The sequence below is a fragment of the Triturus cristatus genome, chromosome 6 (genome assembly GCF_964204655.1).
Source record: "Triturus cristatus chromosome 6, aTriCri1.1, whole genome shotgun sequence".
Classification (NCBI taxonomy): Eukaryota; Metazoa; Chordata; class Amphibia; order Caudata; family Salamandridae; genus Triturus; species Triturus cristatus.
Genome location: NC_140589.1, coordinates 506,435,068 through 506,462,482, shown reverse-complemented (window position 1 = coordinate 506,462,482; position 27,415 = coordinate 506,435,068). Strand labels below are relative to the sequence as shown.

At 47.1% G+C, this 27,415-nt stretch overlaps 1 protein-coding gene across 2 annotated transcripts in view; it reads right to left on the bottom strand.

Annotated features, from left to right (window-relative positions):
- Positions 1 to 27,415, bottom strand: part of SMAP1 (small ArfGAP 1) — a 924,147-nt gene that overhangs the window by 378,474 nt on the left and 518,258 nt on the right. For both annotated transcript variants that reach the window (XM_085610917.1, XM_085610918.1), the window contains one exon: positions 8,622 to 8,702. In XM_085610917.1, coding sequence (XP_085467043.1) covers positions 8,622 to 8,702 — 81 coding nt within the window. The remainder of the gene's footprint in view (positions 1 to 8,621; positions 8,703 to 27,415) is intronic.

Below are 27,415 nucleotides of genomic sequence, written 5' to 3'. Positions count from 1 at the left end.
ATTTTTTCACTTCAAATGTTCTAGCTGAAACAATTAAGATTGAGAGTTTTCCAAGGGCTACATCAGATCTTTACCCCTTAGTGATAGAATTCCCAATGGCAGAAGCCACAAGAGTCGGAAGGCCTTAGACTTTCGAAAGAAAGCTCTTGCTTAATCAAGCATATTGTGACCATATGGATAGCAGAATTATTTTGTGTTAATATGTGTACAGCCCCAGGTACCATAGTTTGGGACACCTTTAAGGCAGGGGTTCAAGGGGAAACCTTGAGTTTCTCGCTCTATTATCAAAAGACACTATAAACTGAAATCCGGGAATGGGTTGAGCAATTAGGAGTGGCAGAGTACAAACTCATTGATGAAGTGACTATGGGACATGAGTGCAGGGATGCCAGCAGACAATAGCTATCCTCAAGTCTAAAATTCATCAACACTTTGGTACCGAGGTGGCTGCTAAATTTATGCAGTATAGAGCCAAATCTTATGAGCTGGGGGAAAATACTGGGCAACTACTGGCAAAATGACGGCGTCAGCGGAAGGTGACTAATCAAATCCCTAAGATTATAGATCATTCTAGCTTAATACATGATTCTTCAGCAGAAGTGCTTAAAGTTTTTAAGAATGAATATGAACAGCAATATGCTAAGGAAGCAGACTGAGGTTCCAGGATACTTTTTCAAAGATCTGGAGACGTTGAAGGTAAAACAGGAAAAAAATGTCAGCTTAGCGATCCCAGTAACCTGTGAAGAGCTGGAGGAGGTTTTGAACTCCCTAGCATTGGGTAAAGCCACAGGGCCTGATGGCATCCTCTTAGAATATTATAGGACGTTTTCTAAATCTCTACGGCAGGAAATGTGCCAATTATTGCTACAGGCTTAAAGGGGGTATGTCGCCTCCTCGTGGCAGAGGACTACAATAGTTGTGTTTAAGAAAAAGGGGAACCAGATGAGTCCAAATTCTTACAGGCCTATATCCCTCTTTAAGTATGAAAGTAAAATATATCTGAAAATACTTGCTAATCAATTGGGCAATATTATTACTCCTCTGGTTTCAATGCGACAGCATGGGTTTATCCCTGGCAGAGACACGGCAGACCATGTCCATCGAGTTATAGCCCTTTTCGATTAAGCACAGGCCACAGGCTCACCATTGGGATTAGTCCTGCTAGACGCTGAGAAAGCATTTGAGGAGGTCTCCTGGTGCTTTCTGGGTGCTGTCCTCCAGCGGAAAGAGATCTGTGAAGAGTTCGTCCAGTCAATCATGGCATTATATCTTTCACCGAAGGCTACTATTCACATTACAGGGCAGGATTCAAATTTATTTGACATTAGTAGGGACACTAGGCAAGGATGTCCGTGCTCCCTTCTACCATTTCCTTTATATATCGACCCCTTCTTAAAAAAATTAGAGCTAAACACCAATATTAAAGAAGTGGAGGTTAATGGGGGCCAAATATAGAGCGCTTGCATATGCAGGTGATACAGCGGTTCTCACTAAAGAGGTCGCTACTGCACTCCCAGAGATAAAATCATTAGCTGAGCGGTTTGGTGCTTCTTCGGGGTATAAATTAAATGTAGATAAAACACAGGTTCTCTGCTCTGAAAGGATGCAGTACTTTGACCCATTAGTAGTCTCTGCGATTACCTATCTGGGGGTTAAAATTACAGCCTGTATCGACAAAATGGTTGAAATGAATATGGTCCCGATCCTAAATAATGTCAGTAGAAACCTGGAGGGACTGGATCATCTACATCTTTCGCTATTTGGAAGGAGCAATGTCCTTAAGATATCGATCCTGCCAAAGGTGTTGTACGCTTTCAGAGCTATCACTTTAGAATTCTCCTCCTCATGGCTGGCGAAGTTGGAAAGGGTATGTGATAGATTTTTATGGGGATATCGCAAACCAAGGAGAGCCTCTAAATGGATGATTCTTCCAAGGCAGCAGGCAGTTGGGCAATTCCCAGCTTTCTTCTTTATTATTGTTAGTGAGGGATGAAGCAGAAATCCCCATGGCGGACAGACCATCTATCTATCAATTAGCCTTGGAGAATGGTGCCAAGAGACACCTGGTTAAGGTATTGGGACCCAGTTATTATATATAAAAATAAAAAAAAAATTTAAACCTATAAAGTATGGAGGCAGATTAGGAGGATATTAAACATTCCGATGTTAAATGTATATACACCATTCTCGGCTACAGGTATCCTTCTGTCAATCTTTCAGGATCAAGTTACATTTAGATTTGAGAGGAGGGGGATTAAAGTTGTGGGCGATTTATATAGGGAGGGACAGTGTTGGTCCTTCCTGAATCTACAGGAGTTGTATGGGATAGATAAACAAGATTTCTTTAAATATCTGCAAATACAGTGTTTTCTCGGGGGAAGCACGAACGGGACGTATCTGAACCAAACAAAATATAAGTGGTGGAGGCAGTTAGGTTAAAGGCCCAGATTGGGCAAATATACCAGATATTGATCCGAGAATCCCCTGATGATACAGAGGCTTGGAATATAAAATGTGAAACAAAGCTGGGAATTAAAGGAATAGACATTGAAGAGTCGCTGGAATTGGCAAATCAGGTGCTGATAACAGGGAGCCTTAGAAGTCAACATCTTATGTCGATTTTGGATCTTTATTATACACCAGCAAAGATAGCCAAATTGGGCGGTATGAGGGGAGGGAAGTGCAATAGATGTGGATTGCAATCATCTGACACCCTTCATATGTTTTACTCTTGCCCGAAGCGGATTACATTTCTGGAGAATCTTGAGGTATTTTTGTTAGGGCGTTGGGTGAACCATTGTCCATCACTCCTGTACTAATGATTATGCGGATATTAGATAGCACGGAGGTAAACAAGAAGGCAAAGGTAGAGAAAGGTTTTCTGTTTTTAGCAATGGCTATTGCCCGGTGGTGTATCACTTCTCAGTGGTTAAGTGGTGAGCCCCCTATCTTTAGCAATTGGCAGGCTAAGATGCTAGCCATATATAATATAGAAACATCGGTTTATAAAATGAAAGGATGAAGGAAAAGGGAGCTAAGGTGAAGAATTTGGGCACCAATTGCTGAGATGGTAAATGAGACAAGGGACAGTGAGGAGACACATTATAAAGTTCATCAACTGCTCTCTGGGGCGACATGCTAAGGGGAAAGAGGTATGGCTATGCCTCACATCATACTTGCTGTCTCAGCGTAACAATATGATTTGCCCACTTATGGATATTTATGAATTATCGATCTTTCGCTTCTCAGAATCTTTATTGCACTTTCTTCAGAAGCCAAAACATTCTGGCCAGGTAGAAGCTACTTAATGAATTGTATGAGTTAATTACATTTGTTTTATATATTGCTATAGTGATTATATCCTGTGAGAGTTGCCATGACATCTAGTAATTGACCCCACAAATAAAAAATAAAAAATGTATTAAAAAAAAAATAGGTCCAGGACCCTTGGCTGGCATCAGTTGAGCTCTTCCATAGGAGAAAAAAAGTGAAATCCTGAAATTTGGGCTCACAGCAACCACAAACGGGCCCCTTTTCCCAAGACTCAGATGCCCACGACGACTGCCAATATTAAGCTCCAGTGAGACCTGGTCTTCGTGCTGCAGCGAGTTCCAGCGCCGGCCGGCAACATCAGACCTGCAATTACAGCCCGGATGATTGCCAATGCAAAGCTCCAGCATTGACTTACTACATGTATGCTATACGGAAGATTTTGTGAGACAGTGGGTTTTCAAACGTATTTGAGTTTAGTCACCCGAGCTCCCCATCGGTTTGTCCTTACGAGATTAAGGTTTGGGATAGTGCACCATTTGGTGGCCTTCCCATACAATAAAAAACACCCGATTGGTCCATGCCCATGCGATAATGTCTCAGCACAAAGTACTATGCACTTTTTATTGCTGTGTTATTTATATGGTAATTTTCGCACAACTTATCTAAAACCCATCCTTTTGAAGTATGGAGTTAGGAAAGTACAAGATTCAATGAAGTTGCTTTTTACTTCCAATCCTGATGTTTGCTTTTTCACTGCTACCTTTGTTCTTCAAGCTATTAAAGCAAGGTCTAGTATGCTATTTTAACCATTTTAACTGCTTTTAAATCTTGTAATTTGTACTGTATTTTTTAATAACCATGGTTTTATGACTGTTGTATTTGTTGTGTAAAATGTATGTGCTTTTATGGACTTTGTGTTTAAGCTCCGAATAAAGCCTTATGAAATGAAATGACTGTCCGTAACGCCCAACCGTCTGATCGTTCACATTAAAGTGCCAACAGCCTGCAATGCCCAGCAAGGTCTACACGCTACAGCAGTGACCATCCATGACACACTTCTCTGTGTCCTCCTCCACCACAAATGGAACTCTTTGCACCAGACTCAGAAAGCAAGTCTTCAGCATGACTTACCTCCCAGTCTAGTGCAACTAGATGATCGTGAGTGGCAATTTGAAATTTTAGGCACTATTTTCACTATAAAGGTTTAAATTGAATAGCTCTGGATCTAAAGATTCGATTTTTATCATTCTGGTGTCACTTTATTCATTAAAATGTACTCTATCTTTCTAAATTCATTTGGAATTTTTCTTGTGTTGTGTTTTCACTTTATTACTGTTTGTGTATTGAATACATGCTCTACACGTTGCCTCTAAGTTAAGTCTGAATGATTTGTGCCAAGCTACCAGGGGGTTAAGCACAGATTACTTTAGCTGTTCACCCTGACCAGGAATGTGGTTGTTACCTGAATTAGCTTTCCACCCTCCCCAACCAATAACCCAATTCCTTACATGAACAATTATTAAACTGGGCATTTAACAAATGTCTACTACTGAAAACAAACACTCGATTGATGGATATCACAGAACCGTTTGAAAAGGGAGCAAAGACTAAGCAAGTATTACTGTGACAACACCAATAGGAGGCATTACCATATGAATGATAACATATACTGAAACATATGTACAATAATTCTTTTCATAATTTCAGTAAAGATGTATTGAAAATCTTTCAAGAACATTACTGTGAAGACTGGCCACAATAAGTCACAACAGGACTCATAATACTAAAAAAACATATTGCTCATATTCCAATATATCAAATAAAAACAGCTTTGGTCCTATGTGAGAAAATCGTAAGTGTTTATTATTAAATATCCAAGAAGGTGAATGATAACCAGCGCCTCATTTCTCCACTTTACAAAATAACGGAGAACTTCACTTTTCAAGAGTCACATCATTCACCAACAATACAGAACCCATCAACACCTCCTTCCCCTTAGACACAACTATGAAGAGATTCCCCCACTCCCAAATACAACCATGTTTCTGCACAAGAACTTGAATCAATCCTTACTTCCCTACTACGAATAGTGACCAAGAGTGTTCTCACTATGTTTGAACTGTATAGATACCAAAACTCCAAGAAAAGAGATAAACTTAAAATGACAAAGAAATTCAATTTTAAACAAGCAGTGTTAAGGCGAAGCAGTCTGGTGTTAATGTGCCTATTAATGTAAGCACAGACATTCCCAAATGCTAATCAGGTGTTCTACATACACAAATGTTGTGTATAACATTAAAGCCTGTCCTAATGACGTAACTAACACTATGAAAAAGTAGCAAAAAAGCTTTGCTTTCTGGGCTTATTGCATATAGGACGTAATGAATTGAATATGATGAGTGAGAATACTTCTCAGGTATGAACTAGTCCCTCCTGCATTCCAATGGAAGCAATTTCTGGAAGGCTGAAAGATCCATCAAATAGCCTGAAGAATGAGGTGAGAGAGTTTTACTCCTTTGTGTGGAGCCAAAGCCTGCTCTATATAGAGATTTGTATCAAAACGTAATGACATGCCAGACCTAAAAACTATTACTGATTCTGAAACTTTACAACTACTAGAAACCAACATCATTTTGTAATAACGTCCTCATTTATAAAGAATGGCACAATATAAAAGTGAAAGGCCTGCTTGCTTTTGAAGTGATCATTTTACAGATCATACAGGATAGTGCAATTCTTTGTCAAACGTGGGCCTTACAGGGCCAAGTTCTTCTTCACCCGAGGCCTGCTCCTACAGATGTCAATCCACTCTGTAAAAGTCAGTGAAACCGTCTCACCTTATTATAATTGCATTTGTTAATTTGCTGTTGAGGACTGGCAAGATAAAGCAGATGTGACCTCCAAGTTTGACAAGTCCGGTAACATGCTAAACTGCTAGCTTGGGGGCAACTGGAACCCTGGAAATAATTCACTTCTACCATGTGTGAAGAAATTGAGTAGAGTCGTGCTATTACGCTTTCAACAGTCTACACCCTATAGATTATGGAGGAATGCATGGGGGTGGGGTGGGAGTGTAAAGTTTTGTATGCTTTTCAATAAGTTTATAACAATCTCCAAGGCCACTTCGTGGGGCACACTTTTTGGGAAATATTTATTATCATACAAACTATAAGGGGATAATAAAACACCAACGTTTCTAGAAGTTGTCTTACTTTTCTTTACAACTGAACAGATCCAAGACTAAGCTTTGTTTTTATCAAATTTTCCAAGAATTTAGAGGCCGCAGAGCGAGAATCAAACACGTGCTTTGTATGGTTAAGACCGGCTCTGAAGGATTTGAGTTTCACCACAGGATAAAACTACGGGAGGCTATGATGCTTCAATAAACATGCAGCCGCTGGATAACGGCGGGAGCGGAAGCTTTCAACGAGACACATTAATTGGCTCAAGTATAGACAGCACTATCCAATGGTGACCACAGAGCTGCATTTCAGGCACATCTGCTCAGCAGAAGGAGACAAAGCGAGAATGCTCACTAATTACCTTAGCTAATGATCATGAAAAGAATCAACACTGATGTTTTGTCTCTAACTGTATTCTAACATTAATACAAGGAACCCTACCATTAAGAATAAAGACGTACTAGATTGGACCAATAATTTGTAGCATATTGTTTTGGCTACCTAATTGAAACGTTCATATTTTTGTTTCGCGCCAAAACATATACTACATAACCAAACAGGCATAATTGTAGAGCAAATGATCACATGCAAGGAGGTCTCTGGTGATAATGGTAGATATTGGATTTTTATTAGGACCAGTGGTACTCATTTCATCACCCTTGAAGGGTCAAAACACTGTCTTGCCAGTAAGATTAAAAACAATATTCTACAGCAGAGAGACCTGACAAATCTTATAAATTAAGTAAACTGTGCTGGAACCGAAGGGTGTTGTTGATTCTATGTGATCAGAAAGACAGAAGCGTAATGAAGCTAGGCTAGAACTGTACTCAATGCTACTCCTTATTGGAACAGCTTAACTAGAGGATACATCTTTTGACTCTGCTGGAACACTGCAGACAGATCTAGTCTACTGCCATCCCTTCCAGTTAACGTAGTTAATAAATCTGAACTTTGGTGCTACAAAAGTCCTAAAACAGTTAGCATGAGGTTCAGAAAGGTAAATGAATTCACTTCATGCCAGAGTGAATATCTTCGCTAAGATCATAGTCACTGCAGGAGGCTAGATACAGGTCAAAAGCTGGCAAGGTCTATAGGATAGAAAGTGGCACACTTCAGCAAATGAATGACAACTGCTCGTCTTAAGTTATTGAGAAACATGCTGAAACGGAAGGCTGCCTTCAGGGGCTTAAGATAGAGATACCTGCTGGTTGAATAGCTCCAGCAAGTCCTTCAATGATCCAGATGTATTGCTGTGAATATAATAGAGGGCTCGGGCACAGGTCAGTGGATCGGACAAAGTTAACATGACAAGCAGCAAGAGAGGTTTCTTTGGTGATGACGGAACAAATTACACAAATTGATTATTTTTATCGGGTGCCAACTATGCCCAAAAGAATTGAGCAATGGAAGACCATCAGCACATGCGGCAGTAGAATAAAATTCACAGGTGCTAAAGGTGATGCAAGTTCTTCTACAACTTGAAACAGTTCTTTCTAATAATATTATTTGTGGATGTTATCAGATATCCACAGAAAGCTGGATTCATAGTGAGATGACTCCGAGCCATAGTAGCAGCAACTAAGAAAAGTAATAGAAAAATCAAACCTGGGTGGGTGTTCATGGGTGTTCAGTTGATCTTCTGTGTTCTCCGAAGCAAGAGAAACAATATTTTCAAGCTTCCTCTATTTTAGATTCAAATTTCTATCCAGAAACCAAATTCCTTACAATACTTTACTAACCCGAGCAGTAATGCTTCATATGATACTACTTACCTCTTATTCTTGGGGGGACCGGGTAAGGTGTCATTCTGTCTACTGCATGCCCAGCTCACCTCGAATGAAATCAATTCATAAACTCGGCTGCACAACTTCTAACTGTGGGACAACAATCTCCTCAACAGCATTATTTTGTCTTTCATTCTAGTACATAAAATATTTTTGCTACAATAACGGAACTTACAACAGTTTCACATTGAGACCACAATGTGCTCATAACCAATAAAATTCAATGGAAATGCAACGAGTGAACCATTAAGATATAATTGAAGTGTGGCAACTCTTTCAACCGTAGGGTTTGCTCCTAAAAATGTCTGTTACATCACAACATGAAACTAAAGCCTAAGAACAATTCCAAGCAGGGAACATTAAGAACATATAAGATGTGTACCTTTTCAACTGGCAGTGGTTTAAATGGCTTATCAATTTCTTTTTCTTTTTCCTTTTTTTTGTCTTCTTTCTTCTTTTCTTTCTACAAAAATGAAAAGTTGCAGATGTAAGAAAACCTTACTCAAAGTGCTCATACATAAAGAACATTTCAAACATTTTTAATATACTACAATAGAGGCAGTACTGTAGCATCGCTTTAAAACGCTTTATCAGAGGGAACTATAAAAAAAAACACAACTCCATTCTGCAATATTAAAAAAATAATTTGATGGCCTACGTGGTTGGTGAATGGAAGGGCCCTGGGAATGCACAGTAAAACTTCAGTTCTTGTCGGGTCAAAATGCAATTAATAAAATAATATACAAGCAATAATCTGAGACCGTAGTGCAATATAACATAAATTATACATTAGTTCAGCAAACAGAAAAATAACGTGAAACTATTTTGGGACTAGCACAATAGGGAAGTTAGCATGGGATTGATTCATAAATATATGTGATACTTGCATTGTTTACTATTATTTATGATTAACTTGCACAGTTTATCCACCTCTCTAATGAATCGCTTCCCTCCTTTAAACAGTTTGCTACAAGTTCACTGGTGTTGTTTATTATATTCTTTTTTTTTTTTTTTTAATGTTCCAAAACCTTTATTATCACCTGACACAGTCATACATCTCACGCCTACAACCTCACGGGCCGGCTCCAGATAACACTTCCCCACAGATTCCCCCATCCTATACACAGCCATGTGGCCGACAACCCGGAGGTCCGGCGGCAGATACCTGTTGATCAAACATGACAGTAGAACTATGAAATGCCCCATGATCCCTGGGCAACGAGCTAAGCACTTTGTCCATTAGGCGCAGCTGCTCTGTGCGCTACCTGCAATCTGGAGGCGTAAATATTCAGGAGCAGAACCCCTTTCAGCAGTCCACAAGCATCGCACTCCTGAAGGGCAAACAATCAGATCCCCCTTAGTTGACCTCTACAGCCCCAGAGTCAGCAACCACCTGTAGCTGGTTTTCCCCTGCCTCGGAGGCGGTGTATGCCGCCAAATACTCTTTAAATGGGTCCCAAATGTCACTAGCTCTGCTATTTAATGGTTGCGTCTCGGCGTATATAGCACTCTGCTCCTGGCAGTACAAGAGATCCCCTATCCATTCCTTAAATTTCGGTGCGCGCCCTCTGCCCCACCGACATGCAACTCTCAGCTTTGCCAACAATAGTGCAATGCTCCCCAATTTGCGAGTCATCTTAGGTATCGATACCGTATAGCCCAACAGCATCACAAGCGGATCAAACTCCACCGTATCCCCCAACATAGTCGCCAATGCTGTATGCACCTGCGACCAGTAGTCAGCCACTCTCGGACACAACCACGCCAAGTGCAAGAAATCTGCTCCTTCCGCATGGCACCTCTCACACCTGTCATTGTCCGAAAGTCGAAATCTAAGCTTTTTAACTGGCGTGTAATACATTCTCTGCAAGAACTTGTAATGAATAATACGCAGTCGGCTACTGGAGGATATCTGGGAGGTGAGCTCACAACAATACGTCCATTGCTCCTCCGTTATGTCCCTGCCTAGTTCGATTCTCCACTGCTGGAGTGCTCTACAGTCCAACCTTCCACTGTGTGCTCGAATACTGCTGTATAGTTGAGAGACTAAATGCCGACCATCCGTAGATGTAAGCAGGACTTGTAGAGGCCTCACTATGTCAGGTTCCTCCGGGAAGCGCGGCAAAATCTTCCGCAGCCCCTGCCGCAGCCGGACATAGTAAAAAACATCCAGCGGAGTAGGCTGATATCCACCAAACAACTGCTCTTTCGTTCTGAACCGACCACCAGCGAAGAGGTCGCCCCAATGCCGAGTTTTTATTTTAGCGCACAGCCCCTGGAACCCTCCTTCCTGCAACAGTGACAAGTCCGGGTGATAAACCAGCGGCAAGGTCGGAGCATACATAAAGTCAAGCGCCAGACGACGTAGTATTCGCTGCCACGCATCTACCGTGCACGGCACCGTAGTGAATGGCGTGTCAAGGGTGCGGATTGGGCCCTGAAGAATACCCGTCAGTGGTAGAGGTCGGGACAGCCAGTCCTCCACCGCCAGCTGCGGCAGGAATGGCGCAGGCGCAAACCAATGATATGCAAAATGGGCCTGCGCACTCAAATAATACTCTAGAAAATCAGGAACATCAAATCCGCCACAATCGTACGGCCGAGTTATAATCGACCATGCCAGTCGAGGCTGCTTACCAGCCCAGAACAGCCGCAATAATTCGGAACGCAACGTCCGAAAGAAATACGCACCCGGATAGTACGGGATGTTCTGGAAAAAATATAAAAAACGCGGTAATACCACCATCTTGATCAGCGAGGCCCTGCCCGCCATGGTAAGCGGCAGAGACACCCAGCGAGTAACATCCTCTGCCAGCTTAGATATGGCCGTACCATAATTCAACCGCAACGTCTCCTCCAGGACCTTTGAAATCTGGACCCCCAAATATCTGAGATCCGTCTCACACCATTCAAGCGGGTAGTCCAGGGGAAAGCGGCCCACTGCAGGCGTCAGGGGAAAAAATTGCGACTTCTTCCAGTTTATTTGAATGCCCGACAGGCGCCCAAACACCAAAATTTTTTGGAGCAGCGGATTAAGGTTAACCTGCGGATCAACCACATACAACGTTAAGTCATCAGCATAGAGAGACACATCAATCTGCCGTTGGTAACATTTAAAGGCACTCTGCTTATGCAATTGTCGGATACGGCACGCCAGAGGTTCGATCGCAATAGCGAATAGCAATGGGGGGAGCGGGCACCCCTGCCTGGTACCCCTAGTCAGCGGGATCGAGTCGGACACCTCACCATTAATTAGCACTCTCGCTTTCGGGTCTGTATAGAGCAATTTAATCCATGCAACAAATATTTTGGGAAAGCCCATCCTGTACAAGATGGCAAACAGGTAATTCCACTCAACCGAGTCAAATGCCTTGGTGGCATCAAGAAATACAGCCGCCACGGGCAGTTCCGGCGCTATCGTATTGATCAAGGAAAAAAGCGTACGCAATTACTAGCAGTCGAGCGACCCGGGACAAACCCCGACTGATCTGGAAGGGCAATTAATGTCATAAGCAGGGAGAGCCTAGTGGCCAGTACTTTCGCCAGAATCTTTGCGTCACAATTGATTAGAGAGAGCGGCCTATATGAATCACACTCTGCCGGGTCTTTACCTGGCTTCAACAGCGAGGTAATCAGTACCTCCCTCATTGTCCCCGGCAACACTCCCACCTCCAGTGATTCCTCATACACCTCCCGAAGCACCGGAGCCATGACATCTATATAGCATTTCTAGAATTCCGCTGGCAATCCATCAAGCCCCGCCGCCTTACCATTACTCAGAGACATAATCGCCTCCCGTATCTCATCCAGTTCAAATGGAGCTCCGAGAAACTGCCTATGGTCATCGCTTAACCAACATAACGCCACATCATCCAGAAAGTCCCCAAACACCGCCTCCCCACCACTGCGGGCTTCATATAACTCCTCATAATGCTCAATAAATTGACCCAATATTCCCTTCGTATCTTGATGTAGGTTCCCTCCCCGCTCTCGTATCTCCAATATGTGTGTGGGTCCTCGTGAATGCCTAGCAATCTCCGGTAAGGCGCGACCTGGTCTCTCTCCTTCGCAATATCGGCGGGCTTGCCAATATCGGCCCCTGAATTTGGACTGCCTAACTGCTTCCTGCTCGTAAAGCGTGAGCCGTTCTCGGAATTCCTTATGGATCGGACCCATCGGTTCCTGGGCCATCCTGGTTTCCAGCTCCGCTAGTTCCGTCTCCAATTTGGTGAGCGAGCCTTGTATTGCTTTTAGTACACCAAAGCTCTTAGATATGTAGTCCCCTGACCGTCACCTTAAACGACTCCCATATGGTCTCAACACTGTCCACCGACCCCTTGTTGCAGGGAAAAAACTCAGCTATCTCATCCCCCAATTCTGCCTGGAACACCGGATCCAATAGTGCCGTGGGTTGCATACGCCACCTGGGAGCTGCCCTGCCGTATCCCGGGATTGCCACCTGTACCAATACCGGACAGTGATCCGAATACGACCTCGGCAAGTGCGTCACTCGACCTAAGTCCACCGCCAAGCCAGTAGATAGAAAACAGTAATCAAGCCTGGCCCACGAGTTGGCATATGTTGAAGTGTGTCCCCTCCCGGACTCCAGCATGCACAAACCTCCAACTATCAACGAGTCCCCCTTCTGCCACTATTCCCGCCATTGCGTCCCTCGCTCCCTTATTGTATTGGGGGCTACCATCTGACCTGTCTAGCCCTGAGGTCATTGTGAGATTAAAATCCCCCCCCCCCCCATATAATGTGCATGGAACCAGTGTTCAGTATCTTGCCCCATAGCATGGTGAAGAAGGCAGGCGAATCCACATTTGGCCCATAGCAGTTCACGATTGTGACCGTATCCGTTCCAAGTCTGCCCCACAACAAGACAAATCTCCCTTCCTTATCGGTAAGGTCACCTAGCATCACAAACGGCACCGCCTTCTTGATCAGTATCGCCGTGCCCCTGGCATACCCTGAATACGGGGAGAAGCTCTGCACTGCCGCCCATTTGCTTGCAAACGTGTAAGTGGCCCGGGGACTAAGATGCGTCTCCTGTAACAATGCGATTTGCACCTTATGCTGTTCCAGATAAGCCACCACCCTCCTACATTTCCTTGCGTCATTTAACCCCCGGACATTCCAGGTTACAACAGTGACTTTTGACTTGCGCGCTTTGTCAGCCATGCGTCGTTAAACTCCCAAGATCCAAAGTAGTCACCCAGAACTGCATGCCATGACCACCCCGGATACCTACCGCCCAACAATAGCCCCCCTCACCCCCATCAGATCGAATATTCAGAAGTGACCCTGTCAGTAGCGCATCATACTCCAGCCCACGCCATCCTCCATAGACAAATACCCCACACCCGGTGCTAAGCTCTCTCGCCCGTTCTGGAACTACAAACATACAAACCATAACAGCATCCCGCGTGCCCACCCTCCTCCCACTGAAGCAAACCCCAACCTTCCAGTCCTGTATCCCCCCCTTCCCGCCCACAATTGCCCCAAACGCCAGGGCAAGTACATTCCCCAACCCCCAAACATGTACTAGGGTGTTTCCCATCAGGAAGCGAACCTAGGTGGCACCACCAATTTCCTCCCCAGAAACGCCAGCCCGGCCACACATTGTGCAGTCCGGCTCGACGAAACGAGGAGGCGTCCGGTGCTAGAACTAGATCCACCTGGGTCCCACAATAAGCAAATCACTGCCTCCCTTATCAGCTACCAACACTGTGCCACACCCTGTGCAGCCTTAAAAGGATTCTGCTGCTGCGTCGGCCTCACAACCCACTGCCCCCTCGCCATGCTCGCAGCCACGCAGCACCCAGGTCTAACCGACCCCCAGCGCAATGTCTCACAGCCAGGAATCCCAGTCTCAACTCACGGGCAACCCCCTCATCTGCACGTGTGGTCTAATATGCCAGCTACAGTCTCCCCACTCACAGTTCACCATCCACCATCTCCTCACGCCTGGGGTCCACGTCGTTCTCCACTCCAGCCTCTGATCTGCGGGAGCGCTTGTACTGTTTAATGAAGTCCTCCACCAGCTGAGGATTCGTGAATAACTTCTGTCTCCCCTGGTACGTGACCCGCAGGCGTGCCGGGTAAAGCAATGCGTAATCCAGTTGCAAGTCTCGTAGTTTCGCCTTAACCGCTATAAATTTCCGACGTTCCTCCTGCACCATCGGAGTGAAATCTGGATACAGCGTGAAAGAGTTGCCATCATAGGATAACGTGCGCGTACTCCGTGCAGCCCTCAAGGCGGCGTCCCGGTCGCGATAATTGAGCATCCGGGCGATGATCGGCCTGGGCGCCGCTCCCGGTTTTGGTCTGGGGCCTAGGGCTCGGTGCGCCCTCTCCACAATAAATTGGGGAGAAAAAACGTCCGATCCAATCGCTGTCGCCAACATCTTCTCCACGTATTCCTCCATTTTGCCCACATTCGTCGACTCCGGAATACCTACGATGCGCACATTATTCCGTCTGCTTCGCGCTTCCAAATCCTCATTCTTAGCAGCGATGAGGCGCAGCAGATTGTCCATTCTGGACAACTGTGAGGTGTGTTGTGTCACCGTGTCCTCAGTGTCAGATATCCGCTGTTCCGCCCCCGTTATCCGTTCCTCTTGGACGTCCAACTTCTGCACCACCGCATCCATACGGGACGACATTCTATCCACTTTATCAGCAATCGTCGCAAACCCCTGACGCATCTCTCGCAAGACATCTTGTAAATTGGGCGCCGCATCCGCCGATCCTCCCGCCGTCACCGGCGGCTCCGCTGGACCACGAGTCTCCTCCACAACCTTGAGCGGCTTCTTACTAGCCTCAAACGTGAGTTTGGGCTGTCTCGCATCCGTCCTGCCCATCCTGATCTCCGGTCAGACCACTCCGTCAACAGCAGCAGACGACCCCTCGGGACCAGAAGCGGCGCCGATGCTCCCTCCGCACTGCCCAGGAGCTGCTGTCCCACTTCACACAGCAAGCACAAGCGGTCCGTATACCCAAGCGCAGTGTAGTAGTCCAGTCGCCACCAGCTTCACCCTCCGCGCACTCTCACCGGTCTCCGCTGTCGGCCGGCAGCCGCGCCAGCTCACCAGGGAAGCAAGCCACGTGCAGTCCGCGCCGCCGTCCAGCACAGCTCACCCGACCTCCTCAGCGGTCACTAGCGAGGCCACACTTGTCGCAGTGCTCCCAATCACCTCCTGGGTTCTCAGCCGCACTCACTGGCTTCCAGTCCCTCCAGGCCCAGTGTTCCAGCACATTGTCTTCTCACTCGCCCATCAGTGCTCCTGACCGGCCTTCCTCGGTGCCTGGGAGCCCTCCGCTCCGAGTTGTCCACAATGCCCAAGACAGGGGGGTGGGGGGAGGGACCAATACCACTCGCCCCTATGCAGTCCAGATGTCGCTCGACTCCCCCAATGCACACCGCCACCGAGCGCACCTCGAAAGCGCGCTTCACCCGGGAAGGGGCCAAAAACTGCGCTCTACCAAAGCGGAGGGGGGGGTAGGTCTCCCCGTCAAAGAGCGCCTCCAGCTCCTTCAGCAGGTCCCCGATCCGCCCCGCTCCGCATCCACCGCCAAGGCGCCGTGTCCCTCTGATGCGTCTTTCCCGGTCCCAGCGTCCACGGCCTGCGGCCGTTATCGCAGCCCCGGCCTCTCCTAGCAGCTTAATCCGGCAATGCAGCCCCGCTTTCCTATGCCACTCTCGCGCCGCCGACAGCGAGGCGTCGTTCTCCGGCACCGGTCATCCGTTTTCTCTCAACGGCGGCCAGTACCCTCCGGTCACCTCACCGAAGCTCCGCTCTCAATTTCGGCACCCAGATGCCCCAAAGAAGGATAATTTGGCGGATAATTACCGCCGGACAGCGGGAGCCCTACGCGAAGGCTTCCATTCACCAGTGCGCCACCTACTGCCCCCCGTTGTTTATTATATTCTATATTTATCTAGCTACCAATGCGAAACTGATTTGTTTTTTAGAAATGTATGTGGTGCACCTAGAAGCATTTGCAGCACATTAAAAATAATAATAATAAATAAATACACCATTTTTAGATTTACATTGGAAAGATTATGACTAATTTTTGATGTTGATTTCTGAATTTTCAGAATTATGAAAACATTGTAGGAGTACTTTTGAGAAGCTGAGACAGTGGCAGCTTTCCAGACGTGTTCACAAGCACAGCAGTTACACCTACATAGTTGACAACACTGTAGAATGTGCCTTGGAAAATTTGAGAATATCTTTTGGAGCTCAGCAAATTTCCATGTCATCGATGCTCTGAAAAGCCCACTTCACGCTAGGGGCACATTTACTCCTACATATTACTTCAAAATAATGGTGCAATGTTACTTCTGCGTAAATGGGTGTAAAAGTGCACATTCACGTTTGTGAACTGCAAGAGGTACATAAATCAAACCATTTCCACAACTAACTTGGGATTATAAATGTCTTCATGAATCCGTCCCAAGCGCCTTCTTTCATATTGAATACTTCGAGAGAGAAACTGCTTTTGTTGGTGAGGGGTTTGCCACCTTAAAATAAATCTTTCAAGGCACTATAGACAAAAAGATGGAGCTACACTTTTCAGAGATCCCATGAACAAAGATAAAAACGTCATGACAATTGTAGACTTACTTCAATATCAACAGGTAGAAAGAAACCTTCAAAAATGAACTAGGACACTGTTAAAGAGGTACCTCAAGGAAAGTCAATCTCCGCAGCAGCTGCTAGGGTAGATGCTAAATTACAAGAAACTAAATAGGTGAAGAATTTTACAAGGTTTAGAAACTAAGGCCAAGAAACATTCCATAATAACGAATAGATGTAAATTCACGCACATTAAGGGTTAATGCAACCAGATAAGGACCAATAAGGCAGACTTAATGTCATTAGATTTTGTCCAAACATACCATGAAAAGAGTAATAAGGTAGACACTTTTTGCAAAGAGGCTATGCAAACAAAGAATGAAAGCATACATAGGTAAGACAAAAAAGAGTGATGGCAACTGGAGAAATTAGATACACAAGATGCCTTTACGCATCTCTACCAGTGGCTATACACAAGAGGGGATGAACATACTGATGGGAATAAAATGCCTTGCATCCCTCCAAATTGGGCAGAAGAGTTAGATGATCCGATAGAAAACTTGAGGTGCGCAAGGCAATAAAAAAGATGAGCCGTAAGACACCAGGGACAGAGCACTGCAGTATGCTATAGTAAAACCTTTCTTCCACAGATAGGGAAGCCCCCAACACACCTACTCAACCAATGTGCGTCTCTCCCTCTACAAGGGAAGAGGAAATCTCCCTCACCCGAAAATCAGAAAGACTATGACAGATTTTGCCTTTTATAGGGTGACAGCACTTTTAACTACAGATTTAAGAATCTTCACTAAGATAACAGACAATAAACTTAACAGGTGGCTACTATATTTGATACACTGATACCAAGTATTAAAGATAGAGAAGGGTCTGATAAGATCTGCCAGAAAGCTCATCTGGTACTGAAATCAGCTAAGAAAATGATCCTAGCAGTACTTTTAAGTCTTGATGCTGACAAAGTATTTGACCCTGTCAGTTGAGACTTAGTGAGAGCAACCCTCGACTATATCGGCCTGTGTACGAAAATGAAGAAATGTTTATTAGTGAAATATAAGGGATCACTAGATAGAATAAGTTACGGTGCGAGGTTCAGAACAATTTTGCAGAGAAAGGGGAATCAGGCCAGGTTCTTTACCCTCTATTCTCTGAGAGGGTTGATAAAACATTGGCACACGAAATTAGAAGGAGGGAAGAGATTAAAGGCATATCGTTGAGTGTGGACAAGTAAAAAACAAGCCTATTCACAGCCTAGGAGTACATTAGCATAGCGCATCTTGTTTATACTAGACACCTTTTCACAGACTGTTAGTACATTTGCATAGTGTATCTTGTGTATACTAGGCACAAGTATAAAGTCAGTTAAGCATAAGCTCCAAAAATAATTTTTCAAGCACCCGATATGCAGTTTAATTCGCTTTTTACGTCATAAATAATACCCAGTGAGGCTTTCCTATTGAACAGTCGGTATCCTGCTTGATAGGTGAGCATAAGCTAAACTGTATTTATACGTACGTCTTGTATACAAACAATATGTTATACAGACATACTATTGGTAGAATATTGTAGCATCTTGCACTTGTATTCTATGCCAGGACCGGAGGTGAGGATTATGCTATCCTTTCTTCACTTAACAGGAGCCATTTCACAAAACACCAACAACTACCATTCCCATTAAATCTTGGGAATGCCAAAAACCCCAAGTCCAATAGGACAACAGTTCCAGTGTTCCAGCCAATCAGGACAATCCAGTCCTGCCCATAGTCCATCATCTGTGTCTGCTCTGCCTATTTCTTCGCCGCTCGCAGCCAAGATAAGTGGCTTTTTCCCTTCTCTCCTGATATCTGTTTATTTCATATTGTAGTGTGTAGTGCATGCCTAAATGCTTGTCATTATTGTTTTTTATTGCTGACATTGTGTTCTGTGATTAACCGACTCACAAGCGTTTTTTCATTGCTGCAGCGGAAACACTTTGCACTCCTTCAAGACCATCTGAGCTGAGGTGGGGTTCCCCTTCTAGTTTTAGTGCACCAGGGGGTGTGTGGTGTCCCCGGGCTTGACTCACTGACTTTGAGGTATTGCCCACACCTTATTCTATGCGGACACCCAGATTCTCATTATTGCTGCCCCCACGGTGTACTGTGCTTGTTCCCCAGCGCTTAGTAAGCCTATAAAGCGCTTGGCACCCACATAGCTTTAGGCCCTGACAACTGCATTGGGTTTAATGTGGGGTTCACTAGGCCTATTCTCTCCCAAGTGATGGAGCCTTTTAGCGATCAATTAATCAATCAGGGAATTGTAAGCGTGCTACTCACCCGTGAGGGTCTCAAGGCGCTGATCTGTTTAGCCGAAGAGCCAGGTCTTGAGGGTCTTCCTTAAAGTGTTCAGGGAAGGGGAACATCTGATGTCTGCCGGTAGCTCGTTCCAGGTCTTGGCTGCAATGTGGGAGAAGTATCTTCCGCCTGCTCTGGCTCTGTGGATGCGCGGGGTTTCGGCCAGTGTTAGGTTGGAAGATCGGAGGTTTCTTTTGGGTACGTGGAAGTTGATTCTGTCGTTGAGGTAATTGGGTCCGTTGTTGTGTAGGCATTTGTAGGCGTGAGTGAGGATTTTGAACGTGACTTTTCTCCACGGGGAGCCAGTGGAGACTTCGTAGGTGTTGACTGATGTGTTCATGTCGGGGGATGCAGAGGACTAGTCTGGTGCCGGTGTTCTGTATTGTCTGGAGTTTGCGGAGTAGGGACTTGTTGATGCCAGCATAGAGTGCGTTTCTAAAGTCCAGTCTGCTGGTGATGAGTGCGTGGGTGGGTGACTGTCTTCCTTGTCTCAGGGGGATCCACTTGAAGGTCTTGCGGAGGGTGTTGAAGCACTTGGAGGTGATGGCGTTGACCTGTCGGTTCATGGTGAGTGACGAGTCGAGAACGATGCCGAGGTTCTTGGCGTGGTCTGAGGGGGTAGGTGGGCTTCCGAGGGCGGTCGGCCACCAGGTGCCATCCCATGTAGAAGGGGTGGTACCGAGGACGAGGACTTCTGTCTTCTCGGCGTTGAGCTTCAGGTAGCTGTTGGTCATCCAGACTGCGACGTCTTGCATTCCTTTCTGAAGTTGAGTTTGGCAGTGGTGGGGTCTTTGGTGAGGGAGATGATGAGCTGGGTGTCGTCGGCGTAGGATACAATGTTGAGGCCGTGTTGTCGGACGATGGCTGCGAGGGGGGGCCATGTAGATGTTGAAGAGGGTGGGGCTCAGGGATGAACCTTGTGGGACTCCGCAGGTGATTTTCATGGGGTCGGAGAGGAAGGGTGGGAGTCTGATCTTTTGGTGAGGAATGATCGGATCCAGTCCAAGGCTGTTCCTTGTATGCCTGCGTCGTGTAGTCTGGCGACAAGTGTGTGGTGGGAGACAGTGTCGAAGGCCGCTGATAGGTCAAGTAGGATGAGGGCTGTGGCGTGGCCTTGGTCCAGGAGGGTGCGGATGTCATCTGTGGTGACGAGTAGGGCCGTCTCTGTGCTGTGGTTGCTTTGGAATCCGGATTGGGACGGGTCAAGGACGGCGTTCTCTTCAATGAATTGTGTCAGTTTCCTGTTGACTGTTTGCTCTGCAACTTTGGCTTCGAAGGGGAGGAGCGAGATGGGTCGATAGTTCTTGAGGTCGGTGGGGTCAGCTGTGGGCTTCTTGAGCAGAGGTCTGACTTCTGCGCGCTTCCAGTCATCTGGGAAGATGCCCGTTTTGAAGGTGGTGTTGATGGTGCATTGTAGTTCAGGTGCGATGGCAGCCGCGGCTCTGTGGTAGATGTGAGGGGAGCAGGGGTCGGTGGGGGCCCCCCCGAGTGGATGCTTTTCATGGTCGAGGCAGTGTCTTCGGCCATGATCGGTGTCCAGTTGGAGATGGTGGGCTGGCTGGTGTTTCTGGGGGGTGGGGGACTGTCTGTGGCACCTGATGGATGGTCGAAGTTGTCGTAGAGGTTTTTGATCTTGAGGTGGAAATAGGTTCCAAGCTTGTCACAGAGGTCTTGGGATGGGGTGATGTCTGTAGCTTTGCTGCGTGGGTTGGTGAATTCTTGAATGACACTGAAAAATTCCTTGGAGTTGGCCTGGATTTTGTTGTGGATGAAGTTCCTCTTGGTGGCTCTGGTTGTGGTAGTCCATCATGGCGTCCTTGTAGGTGGTGTGGTTTTCGGTTGTCTTGGTGTTTCACTAGTTCTTCTCCAGGCATCTGGTTTCTTGGAGAGCGGTGGTGAACCAGGCGGCTTTTCTGGGGTGTTGTCTGTCGGGGTTGCGTAGCAGGGTGAGCTCGTCTGTGCAGTCAGAGATCCAGGTGTGGAGGTTTCTGGCTGCGTCGTTTGCGTCAGGTGCCCAGGTGTGGTTGTCTCGGGTGAGGGTGGAGTTAAGTTGCTCGTCTGTAACCTTGCTCCAGTTCCTTTGTGGTGGGCGTTGGGCTTGTTTAGGTGCCTTGGGTTTGTTGATGGCGAAGTGTACACAGTGGTGGTCGGTCCATGGCGGCTGCGTTGTGTGGCTGATTTGGATGCTGTTTCCTGCCGTGAAGATGGGGTCAAGGGTGTGTCCTGCTCTGTGGGTCGGTGTGTTGACGAGTTGTTTAAGTCCGATGCGGGTGAGGTTGTCACGAAGGATAGTGGAGTTGGGGTCGCTGGGGTTGTCGAGGTGGAAATTCAGGTCTCCAATGAGTATGTAGTTTGTTGAAGCGATGGCATGGGGTGCGATGAAGTCAGTGATGGTGGTGGCGAAGGGTGTTCGGGGGCTGGGGAGTCAGTAGACAAGGGTTCCTCAGTAAGTGGCTTTGGGGGTGGTCAGGATCTGGAAGTGCAGGAGTTCGGTGGAAGGGAAGGTTTTCGCTGGAGGTGGCAAGGCGGAGGGTGCTCTTGTGGGCGATGGCGAGGCCCCCTCCTGGGTGGCCTGCATGGCCAGGGGAAGAAGGACCCCACCCTCCCTTGCGGCACTCCCTTGGGATGACGGCTTCTATGATGTTGCTGATGCATCAATTTACCAGACGGCATCAGAGGCCATGGTACCCTTGGAAGAACGTCTCTTCCTCAAGCAAGCACAGGTGTGCGCAAAAATATCCGGGGCTCTACCTGGACCCGCTGCTCCACCAGCATCGGATGGGGGTTCCCATCCCCCTGAGCCAAGCCCGGCACCAACAAAGCGTAGCACAAGGCTGGTCTGGATCTGGATGCCTTTGACAAGCTGAAGCAGGGTTTTCTAGTCAGCAATACCCCACCCCCCCTCCTTCTAGGGACCTCGCTGAGTTCCTCACAGAGCCCCCTGCACCCTTGACCCATGCTACGGCGGCCAATGATTGCCATAGGGACACCTAAGATGAAGGCTCCTCCATCTCCTGGCTGCCCTCCTCCAACCCACCCCTGCCCCGATAAGCAGGGGATTTGTTCTAACATTTTGGATCCCGATGAGATCCTTCACCTGAGATCTTTTGAATGGGCCCAGTCTGAGAAAGTGGCAACCTATGTGGCGGGTCGCATTCGGAAGCCCCTGGAAAATCACATAATTGCCTTAGAGCAAAATGTCCCCGCCCCACCCTGGAAGGGAAAGTGGCCCTTACTCCCGAGACTGACCCACAAATGGCTTCCTTTCTGCAGATGTTTGTTAAGGACTAAAAGAAGGGGATCAATAGGTCCTGGCAGGTGTGCCAGGATTAACGTCTGGACACCCTGAGGTCCTGACTAAGATCTTGGACATGGCCAAGGAGGCCAAGTCATCAGGTTGGAGGCCAAGTCATCAGGTTCTCTATTCTCTCCTGACACACTTTCTTACCAGGCACATCAGGCAATTATATTATTATGGAAGGCAAACTGTGCATTGTCTACAGAGCTGCGTTGCACCCTGTTGATTAAAGTTGACCCCAAACTTGGGGACTTGGCTGACTCAGAAGCGGGGTCGATAGCTCAGGGAGGGCTTTTTGGTGAGCCATTTATTAAAGAACTAGGAAAATTCGTGAACACCTTCACCTCCCTGAACAAAGCTCAGTTCTCAATCAAGAAGGTCCACGGGTCCAGTCGAGGTAGGGGACACTCGACTGGTCGCACAAATGCTCAGTGCCCTTCCAGAGGGCAAGACTACCAACAAGGCCAGTATCAGGACCAGGCCAGATTCACCAACTTTCACTCCATCAGAGGACGGCGTGGCAGAGGTAGCAGAGGTATGAGGGCCACTAGTAGTTCTGGTGAGTGTTCTCCCTTCTTCCCTTCTAAACGTATCGGGCTGACTGGCGCATTTTTTTCCAGGACTGGACTTCCATCACAAGGGATGCCTGGGTCCTGTCGACAGTGCAGGGGTTGAAATCGAATTTACAGTACTCCCTGGCAGGCTGTAGTCCCACGACAGCTTCACTTTTCAGTGGCCTAGTCAGACTTGGTGGACAAGGAAGCCATTTCCCGGGTAACGCCACTTCCTGGGGTTTCATCAGCAATATGTTCCTGGTCAACATGGCCGACGGAGGCCAGCGGCCAGTTGTCAACATCTGCAAATTCAACAGGTGGCTTGTTTACCACCACTTTACGATGGAGGGGATTTACCTCCTACAAGATGTCCTACAACCTCGAAATTGGATGGTGCACCTGGATCTTAAGGACGCATATCTCTTGATCCCTATTTTCCCCCCACATCGGAGGTTCCTGCAATTTCTGCGGCAGGGCCAAACGTACGAGTGCACCACTCTGGCTTTTGGCCTCTCATCCACCCTGTGGTGTTTCATAATGGTTCTAAGGCCGGTCGTGGGACACATACGATCACAAGAAATCCGGCTAAACGTCTATCTTGACACCATCCCGATAATGGGGCAATGCTCGCGGAGGCTGTCGCTCTCAGCCGACGGTAGACCTTTTATAGAGCTTGGGTTTCATGGTCAACGAGACCCAGTCCCTCCTGGTCACTTCTCAGCGTGTGATTTTTCTGGGTTTCTGGATAGACTCTGTTGATCCTACTATCAGCCTTTCCTCTCGGAAGATGGTGAAGGTTCGCCACAAGTTGCAGCGGACTCTGTCCAGACAACGGGTCTCATTGTGGCAGCTGGCCCACCTGGTGGGCCTTCTCTCTGCTTCGATTCAGACCCTCTTGCCGGGCCCTCTTCACTACTGTGCCTTGCAATGGCTAAAAGCCGTGCATCTGTGCAGGGCCTCTCCAATTCTCAGGCAGTGGTGATTTCAGAGGAAGCGCAAGCCGGGATTGGTTGGTGGCTGCCCAACATGGAGGCTTGGAATGGAAGGGCAATCTTGGCCTAGAGATCAGCCAACTCCTTCCAGTCTACTAAATAGCAGGACAGCTCCGGGTGGATGGTTCTCTGACTGGGGGTGTAGGAAAGTATGATCTGCTTCTATTGTTACCCCCACTTTTTGCTTGGTGCTAAGCTGTTTTTGACTGGTATGGCTGGCAGCACAATAGGCATCCTGTCAAAGGGAGGTGTGACCACCTCCCAGACAGGATTTAGTGTATTGGGGCAGGGTGGGTGTGCTTGCCAGTGCCACTCAGTCTGCATGAGGGGCACATTTGGTGTCTCCATGCATAGTCCAGTTCAAACCAGTCGTGGGAGGCGTTGGCTCCCACTCTGGTGCGAAACTGGACAAAGGACATGGGAGTAACCTCCCCTCTGTCCAGACCCCCTCCCCCCCCCCTGGGAGGGTCCCCTGATTCATCCCAACGCTTTCTATGGGGAACTAAGGGCTTACCTGGGTGTAGGTGCCTAGATTCGTCGTGGGATAAGATTCAGATCAGACACCACTTCTTCTACCGTCTAGGGACTCTGGACTTCACTGGACTTTGTTTGGGCCTGAATTTGTCTTCCTTCCAGTCTGCTGCATTGTCTGTGCCTGTGCATCATGCAGGAACCTTCCAAGGCCTGTGAAGCATCAAAGACACTTGAAAGAATCTTCCTGGGAGTGAAGGAGTCACTTCCCTGCATTCACAGACACCGCAACTAAGTCGACCAGTCTGCTGTTCCTGAGCTCCTCCGGACTCCGTAAGGTTCTTCAACACAAGTGCTGGTTTTCCACAGCTCACGAGGCCTGCCCTGCCCTCTCACCAAGTTAAGGCCTGTATCCCACGTGGGGGTTGCAATAACCGAACCCCTGTACACCGCCTCAACTTACAGTTGCAAAGGCTTGTTGGCTTCCTTCCAAGAAGATCTTCGGGCTCCAAGTAGCCCCAACCATGAGCATTTCCAGTGACCAGAATCTTCAGCCACACTGCATCATGGCTTGCATCTTTTGATGAGCTGCTTGACGTCTTCTCTCGACTCCAGTTCCTCCAGCCTGTGGGAACACTTGAAGGTCACACTTGCTTCTTTTGGGCTCCTCTGATTGCTCGGGGCCTGCCCTGACTTCCCTGCTTTTGGTGAGCCCCCTGGACCTTGCTGGTCCCGAATTTGCTCCTTCTTCAATTCCTGCATTGGTTGCTTTTGCCAAGGTTTCGTGATGCTTTCGCCAGACACCGACCCCTCAGCACTCTACATCCTTCGTGGGACAGATCGTGCACGGCTCCTAGTCCTCATCAGCGTCACCTGGTCCTCACAGCTGCAGAGTCAAGGTCATTATCATCCATCCCGCAACATCCGACATCAGAGGGAATTCGTCTTGCAAGTCTCTTGGTCACTCATGAGTGACAGACTCGGTCCCCTCTGCTTGCAGGTACCTCTCCTCTTGAATCCACCTTCGGATTCCATCGCCCACTTTCTCCTCTTCCAGCAGCGGCATTTTCCTGAAGTCCTCCACTGGGTTTGACGGCAGTTTCTGCCACCACTTCACACATATGCACCTGGTTTCCCTGGTGCAGATAACGTGCGTACTAGGGCATCCACGAGTGGGGTGGCTCTCCAACCTTTTGTCTTCCACAGGGCCACAGGGTTTCTTCAGGGTTCCCTGGGAAGGGTCCTGAAGTTTGAAAAATCTAACCACAACAAACCCGTAGATTTGTACGGAGCACGCGGTCATGTTCCCACACTGCACACATTCTCTGTGGGGTCCCAATCTACTCACCTTGTGTGGTTCCTTGGGTCCCCGGCACTTCAACATGCTCATGGTTCCCCCCCGGTCCACTGTGTATTACGCGCTATTTACTGTGTTTCTTTGCTGAAGTATTGTATGCATTGTGTATATCTCCGGGTAGGAGATATTTCAATGTGTTCGAGAATATTATATAATAAATACCTATTTTTATAAATACCTTGTGTGGGTCTTTTTCAATTAATCTATACCACAGCTACCACTTAGAGAGCTTCTAAGGTTGTCTAAGACCTCTTGAATCACCATAAGGGCTGTCTGGACTGGTGCAAGGTGCCCACTTACCTTAGTGGACATCATATACCAGGCCAGCTTCTCACAGGGGGCACCCTTTTGTGTCTCACCTGTTGAGAGGTATAAGACTGTCTCTTCTTTCAGAACCTAGGTATTTGGCACTTTGGGACGTCAACCTGGTTCTTAACCTTTTCCTGTCATGGCAACAAATTGCTTCTTGTCCATAAAGGAACCGTCAGCGAAGTTGGCAATGTTGCTCTGTCGAATTTCCTGTAGAAGAGTTTCAGATGTGCTAGCCCTGGATATCACGGGGCGCACCTTCTCACATTCTGGGGTAACTTTCATGGTCTGTAGAAGGAAGAAATGTGGTACTAGGATTATTTCCAACCCAGCCTTTCCTGATTCTCCTAAGGTGTGCATCATGGGGTACCTTAAGGCGTATGAGGAGATGTCTGTAGAGTTCTGTCCTCTGGGAGAGCGACAGCCTATCATCGCTTTGAGAAAACCTCATAAGGTGGGGTCTTCTTCGACTATTGTTCGGTGGGTGAAATGGGTAATGCAGGAGGCAGGGATTGACCTGTGCATTTTTGGTGCTCCTTCAGCGCGCGGTGCAATGCCTTCGAAGGCCTTTTCTCTAGGGGCCTGACTGATGGATATCCTCAATGCAGTGTACTGGTCTTCCTATTCTACCTTTAAAGGGTTCTATTTCAAAGCAGTGCTGGATATGGCTAATTTGGCGGTAAGTAATCTTTGAACTAGCATAATCCTCGCCTTCGGTGCTGACAAAGAATAAAAAATGTTCTAGCTATCGTAACGGGAAGTTTCAATTCTATTAAGGACTCAGAGAAGAGGATTTTCCCAACTGCAGATTCTGAAATGGAATATTCCACCAGTGACTCATAAGTAATGCATCTTCATGTTCCAGTGATGTTTCGGCTACAATGTTCCTTACCCGTTTGAGATTTGCCTTCGCTTTGCACATGTAATTCCTTTGCCTTGCATACGGATGAAACCCTGATCATGGGCTGTGGCTAAACTATGTCCTTTAGTTGTAGGAATGGTGGCGAATAAACTAGAGTTGTGAAAAAAATGTGGCTCTCACACGTCAAACAAGGCAGAGCAGACACAGATTAAGGACTATGAGCTGGACTGGATCGCCCTGACTGGCTGGAACACTGGGACTGTTCTCCTATTGGATTTGTTGTTTTCCTTTAGCATTCCCAAGGTTTCATGGCAGTTGTTGTTGTTTTGGGAAATGGCTTCTATTCACAAAAAGTGAAGTAAGGATAGCATAATCCCTACCTCCTAGTCCTTAATAGAAT